The 23,109-nt window shown below is 49.8% G+C and overlaps 1 protein-coding gene across 4 annotated transcripts in view; it reads left to right on the top strand.

Moving 5' to 3' along the window:
- The first annotated feature begins 1,028 nt into the window (after positions 1-1,028).
- The window catches only part of SPEN (spen family transcriptional repressor), a 66,089-nt gene continuing 44,008 nt past the window's right edge, over positions 1,029-23,109 (top strand). For 3 of the 4 annotated variants that reach the window (XM_040533752.1, XM_040533754.1, XM_040533751.1), the window contains exons 1-3: positions 1,029-1,178; positions 18,314-18,634; positions 21,962-22,438. In XM_040533752.1, the coding sequence (XP_040389686.1) occupies positions 1,096-1,178; positions 18,314-18,634; positions 21,962-22,438 (881 nt within the window). In that variant the 5' untranslated portion in view covers positions 1,029-1,095. The other variant, XM_040533753.1, reaches the window with a different exon arrangement.

Below are 23,109 nucleotides of genomic sequence, written 5' to 3'. Positions count from 1 at the left end.
AGCTCCTTTTTTTGCCAGCACCGTTTCTTCGCAGCGCAGCCCCCTTTATTCTCATCATCACCTCCTGTTTATTTCGCACGGCGCCCCGTTTCTGCAGCGCAGCCCCCTTTATGTTTTCGAATACGCCCCGTTTCTGTTACGGAGCTCCCTCCATTACCTCACATCGCAGCCCCTCTTTTGCTCCTCGCCCCCTTTTTTGCCACGCAGCCCCCCCGTTATTGCTGTATATCGCAGCCCTGATTGGCTATATATAGGGGACATACACCCCCGTTTCCCATCTTGCACCCCCTTTTTGTGGAACACCCCCGTTTCCCATTCTCCACCCCCTTTTTGCAGGACGCCCCCATTTTGCAGCCCCTCGTTGCTGCGCCCCCCATTTCTTCCCCCCCCGCCCCTCAGCGCTCTGCCCCCGCGCACCCCCGCGCATGCGCGGTGCCGCCGCCCGGCCGCGGGGCGTTGCGCGCCCGCGCTCCTCCTCCTCCTCCCCCCCCCCCCCGCCCAATGCCGGCGGCGGGGCCGCGGCGCGCGCCCGTGCGCGCAGTGCGCCTGCGCGGGGGCCCCCGTGTGGCGCTGCGAGAGGCGCGGGGGGGGGGCGAGCGAGCGGAGCCGGCGGAGCCGCGAGGGGCAGGAGGGGGGGGGGCGGCGGCGGGGGAGGGGGCGGAGGAGCAGGAGGAGGAGGAGGAGGAGGAGGAGGAAGGGGGGGGCGGCGGGGGGGGCGCCGCGCTGCCGCTGCCGGAGGAGGAGGAGGAGGAGGAAGCGCGAGCGAGCGCGCCGGGGCCGAGGCGGGGGGCGGCCGGCAGGGAGCGGAGCCGCGGCGGGGGGGGAGCCCGCCGCCCGGCAGCCAGGGGGCCCCCCCGCAGCCCATGGTGCCGCCCGCCGCCGCCGCCGCCGCCGCCGCCGCGGGGGGAGGCAGCTGAGGGCGGCGGGGCCCCGCGGCGGAAGAGGCGGAGGGCGGCCGGCAGGAGGCGGGGGCGGCGGCGGGCGAGCGGCGGCGGCGGCGGCGGGCGGCAGCGCTGCGCGGGGGGAGGCGGCCGGGAGGCCGGGCAGGGGCCGGGGCCGGGGCAGGGGCGGCGGGCTCGCCCCGCGCCGCGCAGCATGGTGCGGGAAACCAGGCACCTCTGGGTGGGCAACCTGCCGGAGAACGTGCGCGAGGAGAAGATCATCGAGCACTTCAAGCGGTGAGTGGGGCCGCGCGGCAGCGGGGGCGGGCGGGGGAACCCCGGGGGGCGGCGGGGGGCGAGGAGCAGCAGGACGGGGCGCGGAGCCCCGGGGCCGAGCGGGCTGCGCCCCGCGGGGGGGCGGCCGCGCCGCCTCCGCCTCACCCCTCCGGCCCTCCGCCGCGCGGAGCCGTCCTCTCGCCGCCTCGGTTCTGTTCCCGTTCGTGCGCGGCCTCCCCTCCCCGTCCGCTCATCCCGAGCTGCGGGATGCTCCGGTGCGGGCAGCGGCCGTGCCCCCGCGCTGCCAGCCGGAGCGCCCGGAGGTGCCGAAGGCGACGGCAGCACCGCAGAAAGCCCCGAAGGCAGCAGCTCCCTGCCCCGGAGCCCTCCACGAGGGCAGCGCTCCGCGGGCCGGGCTGGTTATTGTTGGCTGTTGGTGTTTTTTTTTTTTTTTTTTTTTTCTCGGTGTGTCGTTGCATAGATTAACCCAGCTCCCACGGCGCAGCTCACGAGGAAGTAGTGGCTGTTTGCATGGTTGTATTTTCCTCCTCCCCGCTGCATATTTCCGTGCGAGAGGAGGCTTCTCGTGAGTCGCAGCAACACCGTGTCTGTGGGAAACGTGCGCGCACAAAGTTGCTGCCCTGCGCTGCACGCTGGAAGCTTCTCTTAGGAAAAAAGAAGAAGGTGACGAGCCCGGGGTGCAGCCGCTGACCTCCCACCAAGTGATTTTTGTTTTTTGTTTTTTAAATTCCGGAAGGATTTGGAAGCTTCCTTCAGTCTGCCTCGCTCTGCTGCCTTAGCGCTGGAAAAATGACGGCGCGTCCTTAATAATGAGTCACCATGGGAAAAATAGATGTGGTTACTAACATGCGAGGAGGCTGGGCCGGGGAGCCCGCTGACAGATGGCGGGCCTCGGCTGCCTCCCTGCCTGCAGCCTCGGCCCGAAAAGGGGCCGTGGGGTGCTGCCCCCCGGCTCGCTTACAGCCCCCCGGGTGGCACCGTGCCCCGCATGGGTCCGGGGCCACAGCTTGTGGTCCCCGCACAGCCTGTACGCAGCCCTGGGCCGAGCCGAGCGGCCCCGGGGGGCTTCTCCCCGCGCCCGGCTGCTGCCAGGCGGCCTCTAAAATGGCGGCGGGGCCCCGGCGGCGTGGGCAGGCGGCGCGGGGGCTTGGGCACCCCCCGGGCTGTGGGCAGGGGGCCCCGCTGCGGGGCGATTGTGTGGGGCTGGGAGCCAGACGTGGCAGCAGGGACGGAGGTTCAATAAAAAAACAGAAATCATAAAAAAAAAATACAGAAAAAAAAGGCTCAGCTGCGTATCAGCACTCGGAGCGGGGGCTGCGCCGACCTATTTACCCGTCGCTTCTCTTCACGTTTGTCCCCCCCCAAGCCTTGCATTCCACCAATGCCGCCTCGGTTGCTCTCTCGGTGGCTCCCATGGAGGGGATGGCACTTTGGCATTCGCCGTGGTTTGTGGTGTCCCTGAGCCCAGGTCGTGGGATCGGACGTTATACAAAGGCAGGGTTTCGGGGGAAGAAAATGCGCTGCGGGGCTGTTTGTTTAATTCCAGGCATAGCTAGCTGAGGAAATACGAGGCACTCGAATGGAAGTGGAAATTTGACATTCCTGGGTCTTATTTTGTCCATGCCTCCTCTTTTGTAAGATGTATTAAAGCAGGAAAAAGTTGCTATGGTACTGTTGCTTAGAGATGGATGTGGAAAAAATGGTAGGCTCTGAATTAATTACCTTTTTTTTTTGTTGTTGTTTTTACCTTTGTGAGTTTCGATTGGTGGCTTTGGAGGGAGGTTTGCTGCCAGGCAAACCCCTTCATTCCTATAATTTCTCGCTTTGTTTTGAAAAGAGATTTCTTTCAACATTAGTGCGTTTCGAGGAGGCCGGTCTTGCACGAGTAAACACACGGGTAAAATACGCTCCAGCCGCTCTGTGCCTGTGCTCTACGCATCTGGCTTCAGTCTAAGCATCTGGCTCGGGGTGCAGGTACCAGAGGGGAGGACGAGGGTCGCCTCGGCAGCCCCGTGAGGGTCCGGCCGCCTGGATCTCTGCCGCAGGTACCTGTAGCCCCGGGTGCCGGCGAGGTGCAGGTACTGCCCGCGGACAATGGAGCCGCGCTCTTTGTGCACCGGGGCCCGGTGTCACGGGAGCGGGCCCGTGCGGAGGGCGGCTGCGACGCGGAAGGCTGCCTTCTTGGAAAGAAGAGTTGTCGCGTTTGGAGCGCGAGCCTGAGGAGACGGAGATGATCTCGGCGAAATGGAGTTCCCACCCATCCCCCTGCCTGAGAGCGGCTGCTGGCGGCACCGCGCTGCCAGCGGGAGGGAGTTGGGGAGCAGCCTGCCTGGAATCCCCCGGCCTGGGCAGCAGCGGTGCCTGCGGGGTCTTTGTGTGTCCCCTTGGCTTACGAGGTGCTGCGGCTCCCGTCTTAGAGCCTGTGTGCAAGCTGTCCTGCTGTCGCCCTGCCTCTGCTAGGAGCGAGTTTGGGAAACGTGACCATCCTGCTTCCAAAGAAGCAAAATTCGAGGGCGACTCTAAAACTTCAGGCCTAGCAGGCATGCTCAGTATGAGGGGTGTGCTGTTTTTTTCTTCTTTTCTTTCCTTGTCCAGTTACTGTGGGAACCTTGTTGGGGTTTGCAGTCTTTCAAGTCATTTTTTAAGAGAAGGAACTAAGACGAAAAAAGCATTTTGCAGAAGCTGTCTTTTTGGTTGTAAAACACTCTTGATTGGTTACAACACTGTTTATGAACTCTCCTCTCAGATGAGCAAATACTGAAGTTGGTCTCGAATCCTTGGCTTATTGAGTAGTGTTATTTTTTTCCTGAAAACCCCTTTTAATATATTGTCTCCATACTAAAAGGGATAGCAAGAGAGTGATTTTGTGCGTATTGTAAAAAACTGAAATCACTCTGGGCTTTTGTTTTGTTCTCCTAGGCAGCTACTCCCCTTTGAAAAACTTCTTTCTAACGTGCTGTGCTGTATTTTCTTTCGGTGAGTTACTCAGGCATTCCTGAATATGAAAGCAATGGGGGCCAGGAGCTGGGGTCCGCAGTTAAGATGGAGCAAAGACTGAGCCCCTGGTAGGGTGTCGGGGCAGAGCTGGGCGCGCGAGGAAGCAGTGGTAGCAATCATTCTGGGTTCACCTAATTAACGCTGTCTTGACTAGCAGGAAAAAAAGTCATTCACCATCACTGGAACAGATGCTCGGCAGCTTGCGGAACAAGGCAACTAAATATAGTAACAGTTGTCCCCAGCGCAAGTGTTGGCCTTCCATATTTTTTTTTCCCTGTGTTTTCTCCTGGTTAATCTGAAAGAACACGGCTTTGTCCCTTTAATGGTGTTTTAAAGGGCAAGAGGAGTAAAAGCCTCCTTAATTGCGAGCCATGTGACTTTGGTATGCCATCTCGTATTCTGTGGGAGAATTAAGATGTTCAGAGGGGCAACCAAGCCCAGGAGAAACCCTGGGTTTTGGGGAACAAACGCGCTCCTTTAAAGTCGCTGTGAATACGTTGCAGATCAGAGCAGCCTTGGAGGAGACAAGTATTGTAACGTTTCTTTAAGCCTGTTGGAAAAGCAGCGAGCTTTGTCCGGCGTCATGCTGCTCCCACTCCTGGTCCGAGGGGTGTAGGATACCCTCTGGAGAAGCGGTTTGCGTTTGCAACACCACTGCTCTTTGGAGTTGCTCTGCAGTGCATGGGCGTAATCGAGAGCACGTGTTTGTTTTCAGTAACTTCCAAACACCATTCGGTCAGCTTGCAAGATAAACGTTGTGTCTGGTGGTTGGGAGCCTGGGTACATGAAGCCTCCCTGCTCTCTGCTCCATGCATTGCCGCGGAGGGCGAAGGTGGCGCAGCGGGATGCTGGTCGACTGCTTCCCAGCTCACGTGGGGCAGAGCAGTAGGACTGCCACCGGGGGACTGGCTTGGGGCCCCGGGAAGAAAACCCCCCATGGCTGTTCAGTGTCGGAGCTGTTTATTTAGGACAGCACCGTTTCTCCAGCCTTCCCCACCTAAGACACCAGCAGGTCTTTCAGTGCCTTTCCACAGGAACAGGCTTGAGTCGGATGTGGGAGCGCTGCAGTTTTTCTAGTAAAATTCTCAAATATGTTCCCGAGCTTTTATTGCTTATAATCTAGTAGTGGTTCTTGGATATCACTTAAGATGCAAACACATGGGTAGTTACACTAAATCAGCTTTGCATATAGAGGTCCCTAACCAGATGTTAGGTTTATCTGAGGAAGAGGCAGGAATATGGATGCGGAATGAACTATTTCTGCTTTTTTCCCCTCTGTTCTTACCACTTTTAGGTGATGGTGTTTTCACAGCGCAGGCGCTAGCCTTTGAAAGGAAGGGGAAGGTAAAATTTATGCCTGTGCTTTGTTGAGGCAGTGTCTGGAATATCAGGCAATGTCGGCACTTGGTTATGCTGCGTTTTACAAACATCTCCAGTAAGGTGATCTTAGTTTTGCAGAACACAAAATGCAGGAAGATCGTGGGAAGGCATTTGGTTGGGGGATTAAGGCACGGGGATTAAGCTAATTGCCCAGAATCAGATGGGAAAGACAGACATGGAAGGCACGAGGTGTGTACTGCCTTCCTGAATCTCGGTCCGGCTCCTTAGCGAAAGCCTGCCTCGCACCGCGCGAAGGCTTTTCAGTCGAGGGGCTAAAGGAGCACGGATGCTGGTGGTGCCCCTGTTTTCCACTACACCTCCGGTGGTGCTGCTGCCCCTGGCCCCGATGGAGAAACACCCTGAGCAGCTGCCTGCTGCTTCCCCACAGCCGAGCTGTGCGGAGGACGGCTCCTCGGCACTTCGGGGTCCACGAGTCCACTGGCTGCTCCGCATCTTGCTCTTTGCGTGCACTTGAGGTGGCAGCTTGGTGACGCCACGCTTGCCAGGGAGATGCCTATATAATTACTTCAAAGAAACTTAATGAAGAGCTAGCTGTACAGAGCACAGATTTGGACTAAGCTTCTATTAAGTGTTTTTAAACGCTGAGCTGTGTTAGAAAGATAAGTGGATGTCACTTGGTTACAAAATTCTGTCCTCTGGTGAGCCTTTCCAGCATTGCTTGTTGCCTGAGAGTTCTTCAGAGGGTCCTGGTTGCATGTCCTGGTCCTGTTCTGTCTGAAAGGCTGCTCTGAAGTTACGTTGGCTTTTGGTATTTCTTGTGCTTACTCTAAATTCCATTGGTACGACAATAAATAATCCTGATGCCCTTTCTGGTGGATTGCTGAATGCCTAACTCAGTTGTGTGAAAGCTACGTGAGGCTGCTCGATGTGCACAGGAGATGCTTGTTGGAGCTTGAGGGTTGCCGTGGCCGAATCTGGGTCGCTGGAAGCGTTTGGCTCCCTGTGGAACCCCTCGTGTGAAGAGAGAAAGCAGACTGGTGCACAGAGAACGTAACAGCCCTTGTGAGGCGTACGCGGATATTAAACCCATTCATCAACTTAAAACAGGGGACTAGGAAAGGCCTAAAGCTGTTTTTGATAGTCTTGTTGACTGTTTTTTTTTTTTTCCCCCAATGCTTTTCATAGGACAGAAAGTCATGCCAAGTTCTCCGGCAGATGACCTTATTGCAGTCTTAAGGTGTGTCCAAAATTAGGTCCTTGTCTTCGCTGAGGGCCAAGAAGCGCCAGCTAGCATTTCATAAAAAAGGAAGCAAATATCCAAATGAGCGGAGGGCAGGCTGCAGTCCTTGGGCACGTTAGTGAGTCAGGATGAACCTGGAGCTTTGTTTTCCTGTGCCGATGTGCTGCGACTGCAGACTGACTGGCTGCTCTGGTGGCTTCACGCTGTCGTCAGCTTGTGAGCAGGAGGAGGAGACGCGTTCTGCACATGAAGATGCACCTGAGGAGCAATGACTGCCAAAGCAAGGTGTTCTGGTGGCGTTTGGGGATGGTGGGGAGGGGGTGAAGGTGAGGGTTGCCCTTCCTGGCTGCTGTCAGGTTGCTTCAGCTGGCACTCCGGGAGGCGCTGGTGACGGGGGTGTAAGCAGTTAAGTTGCTTGTGGGGTGGGTAAGGTCTGGTTTTGGTGGCTACCAAAAATAAGCACTTGCAAGATACAGCGTACGTGTTTTTTATTAAGCTCTGTGAACTCGCTGAGGTCTGCGAACGCCCTGAAACCAAAGACTGGAAAGGCAAACATTCTTAAACAATGAACTAAGGAATAAACTAGAAAATATGATTACTCTCCATAATAAGATTTTGAGTTTAGCTGCGTCTTCGGCATGCCAATTTAGGAATCTCGTGGGAGGAATATGAGCCTGAAGATGGAAATTCACAGTGTACAACCAGCCTCGTGGCTTACCTTCTCTGTAAGTCTCTGTAGTGTTCTGAAGATGATTTGAACAGTTAATGAAAATCAGACAAAAGCTGCTTTTTTGCTGCCGAGCTAGCAAGTCACTGGCTCGGACCTGATGAGGGTACGTGCAGGGGCAACGCCAGAGCCTTCGCCTTTCTGCCTGCCTGGAGAGCTCCCTTTGTGGCTGGGTCATGTCAGCTCCGGTCTCCTCGGGTCCGAAAACCCGTCTCTAATGCTCGTCTGCAGTAATGTTTTAAGATGTGATGATGACTTCTGTGTAATGAATAAAACACAGTGACTGCTTTGGTTTCTGCATTTCCATAGTTATTGTTTAACCTACTAACACTGTGTAATCGTCGCATGCAATCTGTAAAATCCTGTAGTGTGAAGATAACATCCCTTAATAAAAGAATAAACAGTTACAGACTTTTCATAAATATACCACAATATATTCCAGGGACTGCTGCAATCTGATCTGTTAATGGGGTAGATTGACTATGAAGGCAGTGTCTCTGAATTCATTTGAAACAACATACTTCTCAAGGCGGATTTTTTGGAAGTGTACCCTGTAGCATTGCATGCGGCTGGCTCCGTACGCTATTTTGTATATTCATGCGTTGTCTGAGGTCCAAATATTCATGGTGACTTGGGTGAGAATGCAGCAGAATTGGGATGCGAAAGGAACATCAATTTTCCGCTCAGAGAAACTAATCATGGGAGACAAGCGGCAGCCTATCTCAATGACCAGTCTCTGTTTAAAAAACCCAGACGCTTTTTAAGAACAAAAGGGAGCTTTTTTGCTTCCTTTCTCTTCCCCTTTTTAATTAGGCTCAGCAATTTAAAATTGAAAGCACTTTCTTTTAGTACACTTAGATCTGTGGTGTGCATGGCCAAATCTAATGAAAGTGTGCTGAACATGCTCTGGTCTCATGCTGAAAAGTGAGATAAATCCGAACATCCCTGGGAGCAGCGTGGATAGATGATCCGCGCCAGCGCTCTCTGCAGATGGAGGCAATGGTGACTTGTTTGTGTCTTCCTCTTGGATGCCCTCCTATCCAAATACAAGACCTTACATGTCTTCTGTTACCCTCTGATGTGGTAGGAAGCTAGAGCTGGATTCACACCAAGCTTTTGTCACAGTGGTGACCGGGTACGCAATCACAGCTGATTTTGAAGTAATCTTTTAGCTCAATGAAAAGAGTACTGCCAGGCTGTAACTTCTTTAATGAGCGGCGAATCAGTTTTCTTCAAGGTAGAAACCTGAGCTGCTGATGTCCTCTGTCCGTGGGACTCGTTATGAATAACTTGATGTCCCTGTCGCGGCTGTCCCCACGCGCAGCATGGAGCGCCAAGCTGGGGTCCGTCTGATTGTGCTGCTGGCGTGAGTGCCTCCTGTCCCCGCCGGCGGGGGCAGCTGCCAAAAAGCACATAGAGGCTTATTTCAGCGTTCCCTCTTCAGGCGCTCTGTGGCAGCTGTGGGTGACCCGGAACAGTCAGTAGGGCAAAATAAGAAAGATAAATTGCCAAGTTGGATGTTTAAAGTAGTCATCGCTGGAGGAAAAAGTCTTCCGGCCTCATTCACATCCTGACTGTGAGGAGAATAAAAGCTCATAATGGATAACTATCTCCCTTGTATACGGAATCAAATCTGATTTAATTTCAGGAATTCGTGCTTGTATGTGTGAGATGCAGCTCTTGGAAAGCCATCTCAGTACGCGTCTAGGTGGCTAACGATGTGCACAGCGACCTCCTTGTAGTCAAAGCTGAAATGAACCCTTGGTCTTCTCCTGAATTCTCAAACAACTGGTTCGATGTATTGGTAGCAGAAAAGCTTTGCTATGTTTAAAAAATAAATGTGGTTTCAACGTTGACACAGATTGTATATGTGGCTGAGGGTACGTCGAGATGTGCGGGATCTGGCAGAGCTCAGGAAGTGTCTCTTCCTCCCTATTGCTCGGAGACTTTGGTCCCACAGCTGGGGTGCCCGTTCCTAGCTCATGTCAGAGTGATTTCTGACAGTGGGCGTCTGGGGGTGAAGCAGATCAGCAGAACAGCGTCAGGAAGGCGCTCTCATGGCGGTTACGCTGCCATAGCTGGCTGCGTTAGGGCAGGGAGGGCAGGAGGAGCGCCGTCAGTGTGCGGGTCCTGGCACAATTCCCCCCCTGGTTTCAAGAGAGTGACCTGCCTGGAGTGGGTGAGCTGCTGGGGTCGGGGACTTGGACATGTCTCTGGGGCTGTGGATCCATGGCTGCTTTCCGTGAGGAATGAATTTCAAGTTGTTGAGGCTGGTTGCTCATTCAGACGGTGGTGGTTCACGGGGAGGAGCGATCCCAGTGCTTGGGATGGTCTCAGTGAGGGCAGACAAATCCACTTTATTTTTATGTTCTTCGGGAATACAGTTTCTTGGAAAACCTACAAAACCTTGTAGGAAGACAGGTTATAAAGTTTGTTTCACTAGAGAAGTATGAACCGGTGATCACGGAGACTCGTAAAGCCTTAAGATGGTACGTATTTAAAGTACTTTACAGCATGGCAGGGAGACCATAATGTTATGACTCTGCATTTTCCTCCATCTGCTGCTGAATACATGCAAAGCAGGGCTTGGAGGAGCAAAACTGAGATGGGGATTTACCCTTTCATGTAAGAATGAAAAACCTGATTGAGCAGGAGATGCCCCTACAGTTGCAATGCAAGTACGTTCTTAAAATCGAATCCGACCAAATCCTAAAAGCATTCAGTCAAACGAAAAGGCTTGAGCAATTCCTTTTCAGAAAGCATTTAATGTCACCACCAGTATTTTTGAAGAAAATCTGCCGATTGTGCTTTAGGCTGGAAGGAGAGATGCCCTGGAGATGGAATTTGGTGGCAGTGCATCTAGTGTGTAGTAACATGGTGCCATGCATCTGTGTAGGTTGGAGGAGAAAGAATTGCGGTGCATCGTCCTTGATAGAGTGCAGTTGAGCGTGTTCTCTGCCTTGCAGGGCTCCTACAAATTTCTGTAACCTCTTCAGGCTTCTGGGAGTGGTTTTACTGTTCAAGAACAGTCTAATTCTTACATATTCTGATCTGCTAAGAGAGCAAGACTGATGTGATCTTGCCCTGCATGCGTATCTTCCCTAATCACTGTAGAACCCGTTAGCCAGTTTCAGCTAAACTGGAGGGCAGAGGAGGTGCTTGCAGTCTCAGAGATGCAATGTTCCTGCGCGTTTCATGAAAACAAGCGGTTTTAATAGAGGAGGGAGACCTGATTAGCGGCCCCATGGAGAGAAAAGCTGCAGCGTGCGTACAACCCTTATTAGACATTAAAGAATCCACATGGGAGAGAGGTGTTCCTAACCGTGGGAAAAGCTGCAGCGGGAACTGGCATTTATTGGACGCCAGGGAATTTGACCTCAAGACATGCATCCATAAGAAATGAGTCTTCATTATTACTGCACACAAAGCTGCTTTGATTTTCTTTTTTTTTAATAATACGAAAATGTGTATTACCGGTAAGCCCTGCTATGGGTGCTTGTGTACTTCTCGATTGTGCAGAAGTGGCTGCTGGTACAAGTTCCTTACTGACGGAGCTTCTGTCCGTTTGCTGGGATGGCCAAGGCGGCTGTGCTGACGGAGCTTTAGCCCACACTGTTCAGCACTCAGCCCCTCGCTGCAGGACGGTCAGGGTTTGCCTTTCGACCGCGAGGCTGGCGTTGCAGGAGCTGCTGGCTGCGGCGAGGTGCTGCGTGACCCGCTGAGCGTGGGTCGAGGGCTTTTCCCAGCTTGCTTCAGGTGATCCCGGTGCCCAGAACGCGGCGTATTAACACCTCGGCGGTATCCAGATGGTGACTTTGCTGTGAAGATGTAAATAAAATGCCGTAATTAGGATTGACTTTTACTTTGGATCCTAAAATGGAGCATTCAGCTGAGCTGTAAGCAAGAGGCGAGCGCTTATTTCAGCATGGAGTTATCTACCAGACTATCTGATATGCCGAGCGTGTTGCTCTTAAATAACAGGTATCAGAAGTATCAGTGAATGTGCCTATGCTAGCTTTTTAATTTCCTACTTTGTCATCTCTTATGGAGGGATTACGAGAATAGACAAAGCCCTCGCTGTTCTCAGTGCGTGGCAGAAACATGTGCTGTATCTCATTAACAAAACCCCTGTTTGTAGTCAGAGCTGGGAGATTTCCCATAAAATGCTGTTAGGCTAAAGTGAGCAGGAAAATTCAGGATAGGCCTGGGCTCAGCTAGTATTTCGGGCTGAGGGGAGTTAGGGTCGGCGCGTTAAGGGTTCAGCCCTGTCATGTCAGCAGTTTGCCTTAGCGCCGTAACCTGGTTGATGGTTTGTGCTCCTGAACTTTGAGAACTGTTTAAAAATCTTTATTGCTAGAGAGCTAGCAAGAATGCCCTGCAGAACTTGATTCCCCGCCCCCCCTGCCCCGGAAAGGTCTCAGAGCCAATAAAGATCACTCTAAACAAGTTTTAAAGCATCTAAGATTGCAATCTAGAAAAGCATGGGAGCTTGGTAATTAGGGCGTGTTTCTGAATCACTGCTGCCACAAGGTCTGTTCGCCGTACGGTTTGAAAACCAGCACTCCTTGTGATACGGAGAGCTTTTATTTTGCGTGGTTTTGTGAAGGTAAAGGTTTTCAAAACCTTACATCATGTGGATTCACCACTCACTGACAAGCTCTCCTACTCTTGATCATCCAGAACGCTACCCCAGCCTCTTGTGATGGCTTATCGTTGTAGAAACAGTCATTTTGTGCAGAGAAAGGTAGAAGTAAAGGCATTGAATTTGCTTTATTTTTAGCCATCTTTAACGTGACATAGCAGCTGGAGATAAGGAGCGTCCGTGCCATACGTTGAATCTCTGGAGGCTGCTGGAAGTGCTCCATACGTTGCTGGCAGCTTTGTGCCGCTACCCTCGTCCTGGTTGGTTTTGTCCCTGCGTGCTTCCCCTGAGAACCCTGTTCTTAGAAAACGGGGAAGATGGGGCGCTCGGAGGAGGGTTCCACGGTGGTGCTGTCGGGTTCTTTAAAGGGGCGTGTGCATGGGCACATTAGGTAAATACTCTGGAATGTCACAGTATTTACACCGCAAGCCTGAAGAGCCAGTTGTTCGGTTTCAAAGATGGGTTGACGTGAGGGATTTCTGAGGTGCTCCGTGCGGAGCGTGGTCAGGCGCCCTTGGTCCTGGGCAGTCGCGTCCAGCTGGTCGCAGTGAGTCCTGCAGCAAGGTCTGCCTGCAAAGCAGCTGCTAGCGAAGGCCGGCGGCCGTGTGTACGTTTCCATGGTCGTCATTAAGCGTTCGCGATACTGTTTGACAAATTCTCCAGGTTTGAGTGACAGGCTTACAAAGACGAGCAATTGTGGCTCATCAGGTGACGGTTCCCCGCATGCTGTTCGTTTTAAGTAGTTTTCCAGGACTGCGGAGTTCAGCCCGTTCTCTGTTGAGATTACGTTTCCATTAGCGTGCATTATTTTTGTCCCAGCCCTGCGCATGCACTTATTTATGGCCTGCCTCTGGGTTTGCTTTCTGCTATTGATCGGTTGCTGTTTTCATGAAAGGACCCAAACCCAATAATGCAGTCCGCGCGTGGTCTGAGTACCTTTTGTTTAGATTCCTCTGTTCTGTATCTGTAAGCTCTCAAGTCTTCCTTCCGTGCTAGACATGTGATGATATTTGACCAAAGATATCCTGGTCCTCTGCTGAAGGCATGACTGGAAGCAGAATGCAATTCCAAAGGCTTGTGCCACTTAAAAGCACGTAAATATTTTCCATGGCAAGAAAAGTACGTGGCTATAATGAACATGAAGCACAGAATATGGTGGCACATCGTTTCTTAGGCCTGTTGTCTTCCCTCTCCATGGTCTGCGCCGTCAGTGGCGTGGCAGCGAGGGCCACGGCCAAGCTGGTGGCCCTTGGGTTTGGCTCTGAGCAGTGTTTCCTAAAAAGAGCTGGTGGTGGGCCGAGGAACGGTGATCCATGCCAGCAGGAGAGCCCAGAAGGGACGCTCACGGAGGTGGCCTGGTGGCAGGATCCCTCTGGAGCCGGTTACCGGCAGCCTCAGTGCCAGCGCTGCCCCGCCATGGGAGCAAGTGCAGCGCTGGGAGCACGCGGGCTGGCCTGGCGTTACAAATAAGGAGAAGCGAGGCAGACATCTGGCTAAGTATTACTTCAGGTCACATCGTTTTGTTATGAAATAACAGCAGAGGCAGAGGAACGCGATTGGCGGGGGGAAGCTTCACGCTGTGTGCGCGTTTTACTGTATACTGCAGGCCGTGACTTGCCTGCGCCATAGCATAACCCAGCGCGTAAAAAGCTGCCCGTGCGCTCCCGATGGCTAAAGATAGCTGGCTGTAGTCGAAGTGAACCCAAGTGGATCCAGAATACCCAGACGTCCCCTCACAGCGGTGTGTGTCTTCTCAAATCGTGCCCCTAATGAGTGGTGCAGAAATGAGCACAAGAAACCTGTGTTATTTTTGATCTTGCGATGCGTCTCGCATGCAGGAGTATTTGGCGTAGCATCGTGCCAACTTCTCAACAACATGTTTTTGTAGGCTGACCTGCAGAATTCTGCAGTGCTGAAAATGGGTGGGTATGAAGGGTTTTGCAAGCTTGGGGGGAGTCAGCATGAGAAATGAGGAGGTGATCCGAATTGAAGTGGGAATCAAGGAAAGCAGTTTAAAATAAAAAAGTGATCGCCCCTCTGATTCCAAGCTACCTTTTCCTACCATGTGTATGCCATCTTTAAGGAGCTTAACCGCTTTATAAAACCACTCAGCTAAATGGTAATACTGGCTTACTGAATATTTGGCTTTCTTGTCATCCACCCTTTGTTCGAAACGCCTTTGCTCGAGGAGGGCAGAGGCTGCTCATGCCCGGGAAGACGCCTGCCGCACGCAGTGAGGAGAGCAGGGCTGCGGCCGGTGGCGAGATGGTGCCCGGGGAGCCGGCACAGCCCGGGCCAGCACCGTTGGTGTGTGGCGTTCCCCAGCCGCCGCGTTGTCTGCCGGTACGGGAGGAGGCTGGAGCGCCAGGAGCACGCCGAGCGGCCGTGCCAAGAGCCCATAGACATTTCGGCTGCTTGTTTATAGAGGTGCTTTGATCTACAGTGAATAAACCGATAATGGTTAAATGACGAATTCCTTTTCTTTGTCTGAAAAGCTGGATTAGCGTAGCTTTGTTCAAGCAGTGATTAGCTAGCAACTTTTTTTTTCTGAAAGGGCCACCAGATTTCTGTATATCGTGCGGTGTTACAATCGTGTGCTGGTAGAGGGGCTCGCTGACATAACAGCCCTGGTGTGTCGGCTGTGGTTCTGGTTGAACTATAAACCCCTCTGAAAACACGGCCCCAGCCTGCTTCGCTACGATACGGGACGGGCTCGGAGCTAATGATTAATCGTCATGAGTTCCCCAGGCGGAGAGGCATTAAAAGCCTTGCTTTCATTAGGGTCCGTGGATTCAGAGCTCAGCGAACGCCTCTTTGTTTTCTGCTGGGTCTGCCAGCGATTGTGAAATGCAGCTCGGACGGGGCTGACGCATAGGTGCAGGGATGGGCGGTGCGGCTTTAGAGGAGCCGCTCTGCGAACGTTACCAAAGGTCGTGGCGATGCCTCCGGTCCTCCTTTGTCCCCTCTTCCCAGCCCTTGGGACCCGGACAAAGGTTGCGTCGCGCAGTCGGCTGCTCCTCGCAGCGCCTTCGCCTCCATCTTGCCTCTGCTCGCCGTCTGCTGCCGCCTCGCCTCCCCCAGCCCTCCCGAGAGCATCATTCTCTTGCCATGTGTTGTTCTGCTGCAGTAACCCGTCTCGTGATGCGGCACTGCAGATCTCCCCTCCTCTCCCCCGGGGATTGGATGCGGAGCGATGCGGTCCTTGTCCCAGTGGCGCGGCACCGAAGGATGCGTGTGGTCCCCGGGCACTGACCTCGCCGGGCAAGGAGGACGCGGACCTTCCCCGTCGGCGGCCGGCCTCGCATGCTTAGGGCTCGCTGCGTCTCGCTTTTCTCTTGTCCCCCCATCTGCTTATGCTCCCTTTCTCCTCCCCCCTCCTGGCTCCCTGGCTTGCAGCAAAGACGATTGTCACAGATTATCCCCGGGGCTCAGCAAGGGCACGGTGCAGGACACCAGAGCATGGCGTATATTTGTGGAGCTGGATTAACGCACCCGCCCCGAGCGGGGTGATTTAGGGCTGTGGCTGCAGGGGAATACAGGAGTAGCCTCCCCCACCCATTTCTGGTTTAGGGAAGAAAAATACATTGTCCCACAATTCACAGCAGTTTTTTTTTTTTTTTTTAATTCTTGAAATAGCTGGCAACCGAAGTACGCTTCTCCCAATATAAAATTTGAGCTCTGCCTGCAAGAGGTGTGCGTTTGACGGGTGATTTTGCTGGTAGAGGGGGAACATTGACATTCTGTCTTTTCTGCACTTCCTGGGCAGCATTAGTTTGAATATTTGAATGTTTTAACACATTTCTGGATCTTCTGCAGCAAAAGAAAATAGGTGAGGTTTGTCTGTGTGTATGTTATAATAACACGTACGTGCCGTGATTTCAAAATTAGGGAATAAAAGAATTATCAGGATAGTGAGTGGGAACAGTCAGAGAGCTCATTTCTGATGTAACTGGCAGGCAGCACTTCATATTAACTAGGCTCTGGTGATTGCAGTCAGAAAGGTCAATTAGGATTTCAGTTTTTTTGAGGAGTGTTAATACATTTAAGTTTTTTTTTTTTTAAACGGAAGATTGTAGACAAAGTATGGACTCACATTGCCAGAAACCAAATGTGTAAACAGTGAGCAAAAGGAAGGTACATGTTCAAACCGGTCAGCTCTGTAACTGCAGCATTTAGAAGAAAAACTCAAAGGAAATCAAAGTTAGCACTGTCCTGTTGCAACAGCTTTTCTTTTGTTTGTAGAGAACTGCACTGAAATGCATGATAAAGGGGCTTAGGTGATGCTAACATACCTCATTATTTTTCGTATTTTTGTCTCATTTGGTCGTGGCAATCAGTTTAATTTTTTTTCAAATCGGCTCTTCCTGTTTTCCTTCCCCCTTCTTCCTTTCCTGTTGCTTCTTTCTTTACACGTGCTACATCCAGTCAGGCCCATTTTTTTTTTTTTCCTCGCACAAATTTTAGGAACCACGTCCTCTACTTTCCTGGTCTTTCTAAATCTTGCCCTCAAGGTAAGATTTGATAACCTCACCCAGCCTCAGAATGGTGCAGACTCAGAGAAGAACCTTTCCTGCAGGACCATATTTGTTCCTTGCTGTTTTTTGTTATAATAAAAAATGACCAGTGCCTCACTTTGGTATCAGAGGTTAGAAAGCTCCTCTGAGAATTAACATTACTGCGCTGGACCCATGAGTACAAGGGCTGCAAGCTCTGCTCTGGGCAGCGCACAGCCACGAGTGCGTCCCATGCGCGCCCCTGCCTTTTTGCATCTAACAAGGAGCTTTTAGACTGGCTTGAACGATGCTCTTGTTTGCACATACATCCCTTAACAAGCAGTGTGCCGTATTTGGTGGAGTAGAAAATAGAGAAGAATGAAGCCTAAATCCAATCCAGATCACATATGAAGTAGAGTAGGTCAGACTGGAATGAGGAGGCAGGTTTTCAAATCGTATTTAAGAATTAGTCATCCAATAACAATGACAAAGTTTGAAGGTATATGGAAAGCCGTGCATAAACTGGAGTCAGATGCGGGTTCTGACAGCATTTGCTCTTCAGACGGGCGATTGTATTAGTTTTTTTCATGCATCTGTAGCTGAAAACAGCTTTTCTTGTTTAAGATCTGTTTACATCTGTTTGGCATTGTGCTGCCTTTGGGAACACAAAAAATTTTGCAATAGTTCTTTACACAGTTTACAAATATTTCTTCATTATTTTTTCATTTGTGTATCCCTTTCCAGTTTGCCAGTGCATTCCAAAATACATTTTTTGCCTCTTTTTGTCATGGATTAACTTGTGAAGTCACAAGCCCTTACCTGCTTGGCTAAGCGTGGCTGAGAGAATGACCAAAACGTGACGTGTGGTTCCAAGCTCTTTTAAAATGCTGCCCTGTTCCCCCTTTCCATTTAATCCTCTCTGCTATGAGTCGACGCCAGTATTTGGAGACATTTTGACATCATGTTTTCTCACGTGCACAAAGGTGGTGCCTTTTTTCTCCTGGGCAGCTGCTGGCTGGGCAGTGCCTGCATTGCAGAAACCCCGCGGTGTGCACTCAGGGCCGGTGGTGCGCTCTGCCACCTCCTGCAACGTCCCGCATGGGGCTGGGCCGGCGGCGGGGAACGTGGTGTGGGGCTGGAGCAGCACCGTGCTGCATGCATGTCCTGCGGGGTGCTTCGAGCCCAGGAGGCTGGGGCCAGGAACCTGCAGGAGCAAAGGCTGTCGTTTTCGCGCGGGATGGGTTACGTGCAGAGCAGGGCGGTGGAGTTGCTGTGTCAAGGTCATTTTTTTCTCAAGAAGATTGTCGGGATGTCTTTATTTTTACTTGTTGTGACACGGTTTTGTGTTAATTATGTCTTGCTCGTCAGATTAAAAATCAGAAGGGCTGCTCTAATTGCGAACACCTTTCTATTTCTTCAGCTGCTGTTGCTCTGTTATTATAGAAGGGGAGATCTCGTGGTATGCTAGCCAAAAGAGAGGGGGTTTGAAATTATTCTGGAAAGGGCACTTGGCTTTTTCCCCCCGTTTTGGAAATGCTTCTTCCAGCCTCTGCCGTGTTTTGAGATTGGTTTTCCTGCCATGCGTGAAGGGCAAGTGGTTTGAAACTGATGTTGGTTTTTCTCTAGGCAATGTTATTAAATACCGTCTTTTTCTGCTTGCATTAATAGTTTTCCTTTTCTTTTCTTTTCTTGCAGATATGGACGTGTTGAAAGTGTCAAAATACTCCCTAAGAGGGGGTCGGAAGGCGGAGTGGCAGCGTTTGTGGATTTTGTGGACATCAAAAGTGCGCAGAAGGCACACAACTCTGTCAACAAAATGGGAGATAGAGACCTACGGACGGATTATAATGAACCAGGAACCATTCCCAGTGCTGCTCGGGGATTGGATGATACAGTTTCCATAGCATCTCGTAGTAGAGAGGTTTCTGGGTTCAGAGGAGGTGGGGGGGGGCCCACTTACGGCCCCCCACCATCACTTCATGCACGGGAAGGACGTTATGAGCGGAGACTTGATGGGTAAGTTCCAAGGTTTCTCTAGGCAGGTATTTTGTATTTGATATGGTGAGAAACACAAACTCGTATATAAGGGGCCCCAGATGGATTTAAAATTTTGGGAATTATCTATGTTTCCTATTTTGGGTTGGAAACGGAAGTGATTTCTATCCCAGTGGCTGGTACCTTGTGGATCCATAGAGGATGTTTTCTGCAGCTGGTTGGATATCTACACTTGAAATAAGGTGGTTTTAAGATGGAAGATTTCCTTTGGCCAGCATCGATATTGGAGTTACTCTTTTCTAGAAGTAATGATTCCATTTCTTGGATAATATTAAGGCCTTATTCGGATGTATCCCTACTGCCAGATGGAGTTATCTTACTACAACATGTGGTGAAGTTCTGTATGGAGTATCTTCGGAATACTAGAACCTAAAATTCTGTGAAAGCTTGATGCCTAGTTCTCAGTTCTCACTATACGCAGTTTATATGTTAATTGGATTGTCACCAAAAATTTCCTAGTAGAATTTAATGATACAGTCCCTTGGATTCTACAAACAACACTTAGCCATGGAAATAACGCTTGGATGGAGAAGACCGAAGGCAGCTTGTGATGTTTCCATTTTGGATCTACATCATTTCCAAGTTATTGGGATTATTCTTTCTGATGGTATTGACAAAAAGAGCTGATGGACATTACTAAATTTTGGAAATTATATGTATTTTTTTAATGCTGGGATAAGAACTACTGCCTTGAATTTATTGGATGGTATACAATCAAGACGTCAGTAGCCATGGGGAGTGGATTACTATATAGTCTCTTAAAAAGCTCTTTGCTGCTCCACATTAAACATACTTTAGTTTTTAAGGACGTGGCACTAATAATCAGTTTGTGGATACACCAATCAAAAATGACTGGGCTGGATGGTTACAAAGGCGGATAGAGGATGCCTGCTGGCCAACAGCGATGAGTGCCCTCGTGCATTGGGTGAACTACCAGCTGCTCGATTCAGACATAGGGCTGGAAATTAAAATAATGGATCTATTTAAGTGCCTTCTGTCTCAAGAAAGAAGTCTGGGGGTTTCAGAGTTATGGTTTCAGTCTGGGACTACTTGCTTCCAGTGGAATTTTTTTTTGTCTTGTCACTAAGATTTTTTTTTTCTTGTTGGTTCATCTAAAATATCATTTGACACCCTTGCCCATTAAGAAGGTGGATTACCCCTATAAGAGGGGCCAAAATTGGGGAAGTTATGTTCACAATTCTCTCCCTAGATTTAATTGGGAATATAGGTCGTGTTTCCACACTTGGAAAAGGTTGGTATGTCCTGCCCTGTGTATATTAGCCCCTCTCCTAACCCAAGTCAAACCCTCTCTTTCCACTAACTCCAGTAGTACTTAGTACTAATAGATAAATCAAAAAAGCACTGTAGCCATTAGATTTTCAGCTCTGCTAGCTCCTCTGTCTGTCTTCTGTGTCCTTCTCATGGATAAGGACTTTGTTCTTTTATGTCAGCTATAGCAGTAACCCTTTAGAAAATACTGCTTTTTCTCTTACCTGATTAAATCAGCTTTCACTGATTAACACTTTGTAGGATGCTAAATGCAATCATTTATAAAAATGTTGATCCTGGTCCTTCAAAAGGGGGAGAAAAGAGACATGTTTCTGTTCTACACCCTGAAATATCTTTAAAAACGTCATTGTTGTGAGCAAGAGATGCAACAATGAATTTTAAGCACGTATATACATTAATGAAATTTTCTGTTGCACTGGTTAGGTAGTTTGTTACATACAATTTTTGAGAAAAAAAAATGCAGGCGAGACATGAGTTAGTTCTGCAGAAAGCCTGAAAATGAGTTATAATTGAACAGCAGAGGGTGAATATATTTAGAGGATTAAGGATCTAGTGATTCATTGGGGAAGGAATTGAACTTCCTGAGATGCTAATTTAAAAAGATTCAAATGTGATTTTGAGTTTATAAAAGATATCTGAAATATTTCTGCCATTTTAAATGGAAGGCAGACCCGTGATGCAGGAGAGGCGGAGGAAGTACAAGGAGGAATTGGGTTATTAGGATTCAGGGGACTGAAGTGACTAATAATTGATTCTGAACGAAGAACCTGAGAAGGCCGAGAAAAAGGTTGAAATGTCCTTCATGAGATGGATAATTAAATTTTTAAATTAACTTTGGTTACCCTGACATATTTAGAATTTTGCAAGTATTTCTTAAACGCTCAATGTAATCATTCTTGATCTTTCATTTTGTGGAGGTAACTTAGACATACCGTCCTGGTATTTGTCTAAATTAGACTACTAAACCATACGTAATGTTCCTTTAACTTTATCTGTCAGTTTTGCTATGTCTTTATTTGAGAGATCACACTAACATTCTTAGAACATAGAGCTTTCCTTAATTGACATACAAAATGTTTGAAATACTAAAACAAAATGGGTCATAGCTACTTCAAACTAGTGTGCCTATAAAGATAACAAATTCTGTGATTGCAGTAACAATAGCAGTCTCAACAAACACCTAGTGAAAAACTTAATTTATACTCTTTGCGTAGGGTTTTAGTATATTTTCCAGGCCTGCATCTTTTTTAGTAGTTACAAATACTTGCAATTTAAGTATTCTGACATCAGTAACCAGGATGTTTCTTTAGGGTATGCAGCTTTAACAAGAGTTGAGCATAGTTCTCTGATAAAGAGCAAAATCCCCCCTAAGAGGACGAAATATTTTAGAACAGCAACAAGAAAACCCCTAATTTTCTGGGCTTCTGTGTGGGTAATACTACCCCTTTTGAAAGCAGCTTCTTACCTCTAGGTTATGCTTGCACTGAGGCTTTCATGGCTACAGCCCAATTTATGATGCCATTTTTGCAGAAGGATAATTACAACAGCTCCAGTAATTATGAAATTGAAGAAAAATTTCTGAAGCTCTAAAGCAAAAATAGAAAACAATTGTTTATTGTGATGTTCAAAAACATGAAGTTTTCCTTTTTTACTGCATTTAAAAGAAAACAAGCAAACAAAAAAAAACACAACAAGTTAAAGGAGGAGTCTGCACTAGAAGGCAGTATTTTGTCCTGTGCAGGCAAGATGCTGGTCATGAAAGCCTAATATGTGTTTAAAACAAAATGATTGCTCAGCTTTATTGTATATGAATATAACTTTGGAGTCAAGTAAAATGTTTTAAGTTTGTCAGTGTTTGCTTGATAGGTTATTGCTGTTTAGTGGAGAAGCAGTCGCAAAAATAAATTCAGTGCCGAAGTGAATGTTTGCATGATTTGCTTTTAGTTGTGCTTGCCCCTTTCTGATTGATTAAATATTTTTCCCCCCTCCTAAATGCAGGGCTTCAGATAACAGGGAGCGTGCTTATGAACATAGTGCCTATGGACACCATGAACGGGGGACGGGAGGATTTGATCGGACAAGACATTACGATCAGGATTACTATAGAGATCCTCGAGAGCGGACTTTACAACATGGGCTCTATTATACTTCTCGGAGTCGAAGTCCAAACCGTTTTGATGCTCACGACCCCCGTTACGAACCTAGGGCCCGGGAGCAGTTTACATTGCCCAGTGTGGTACACAGGGATATCTACAGGGATGATATTACACGGGAGGTACGAGGCAGAAGGCCAGAACGGAATTACCAGCACAGCAGGAGTCGGTCACCACATTCGTCCCAGTCCCGGACCCAGTCCCCACAGCGGCTGGCCAGCCAAGCGTCCAGGCCCGCGCGCTCTCCCAGCGGCAGCGGGTCGAGGAGTCGGTCTTCGAGCAGTGACTCCATCAGCAGCAGCAGCAGTACCAGCAGTGACAGGTAGGTCACTCGCGGCTGCAACAGACGTGGCATTGCCCGACCCAACACAACCGGTGCGTGAGGTTTGTGCTCTGGGCCGGTGTTGTTTCCTAAGGCACATGGCAAGGAAGTGGGAGCCCGGGCTGTGAAAACAGAAGATGTTTTGCAGCAGTACACTGTTCACTGGTGTAGAAGTAAGCTGGCGTGAAAAGTAAAAAGACCAAGTTGGCATGAAACAAATCCGAGGGGAGCGCTGTTGCCGTTGTTGATTATTTTCCGTGGTGGATCCGTGTAGTGTCCGTAAGGTGCTAGCTAGGCGAAGCGGGGATGTGCATACGCAAGGCCCTGCTGAATCCCTGGCTGCTGTCTCCGTACTTGGAGAATGGGGTAATTATTTTATTTGCTTATGTTCGGGCATAAGTGAATTTTAAGGTCAAGCCACTTCTTACAGGGCACATTGTGAAATATTTTTGGAAATGATCAGTATTATTGGCCAGTTTCCTGTTAATTCCATATTACCACTAACATTTAAAAGAGTGATATGTTGCTGTTTCATTCCCCCTCCCCCATTTTCCTCGCAGCAAAAATTGTGGACTTGGAAGATTTTTTAAAAACCCAAGTATGCGTTTCCTAGTGATAAATGTATGTCCTTGGTTCTGTAATTCTGTCATTTGTGTGGCTTTATAAACTAC

The sequence above is a fragment of the Cygnus olor genome, chromosome 21, assembly GCF_009769625.2.
Source record: "Cygnus olor isolate bCygOlo1 chromosome 21, bCygOlo1.pri.v2, whole genome shotgun sequence".
NCBI lineage: Eukaryota > Metazoa > Chordata > Aves > Anseriformes > Anatidae > Cygnus > Cygnus olor.
The sequence above is the reverse complement of the archived record's forward strand: the minus strand, read 5'-3'. Positions and strand labels throughout refer to the sequence as shown.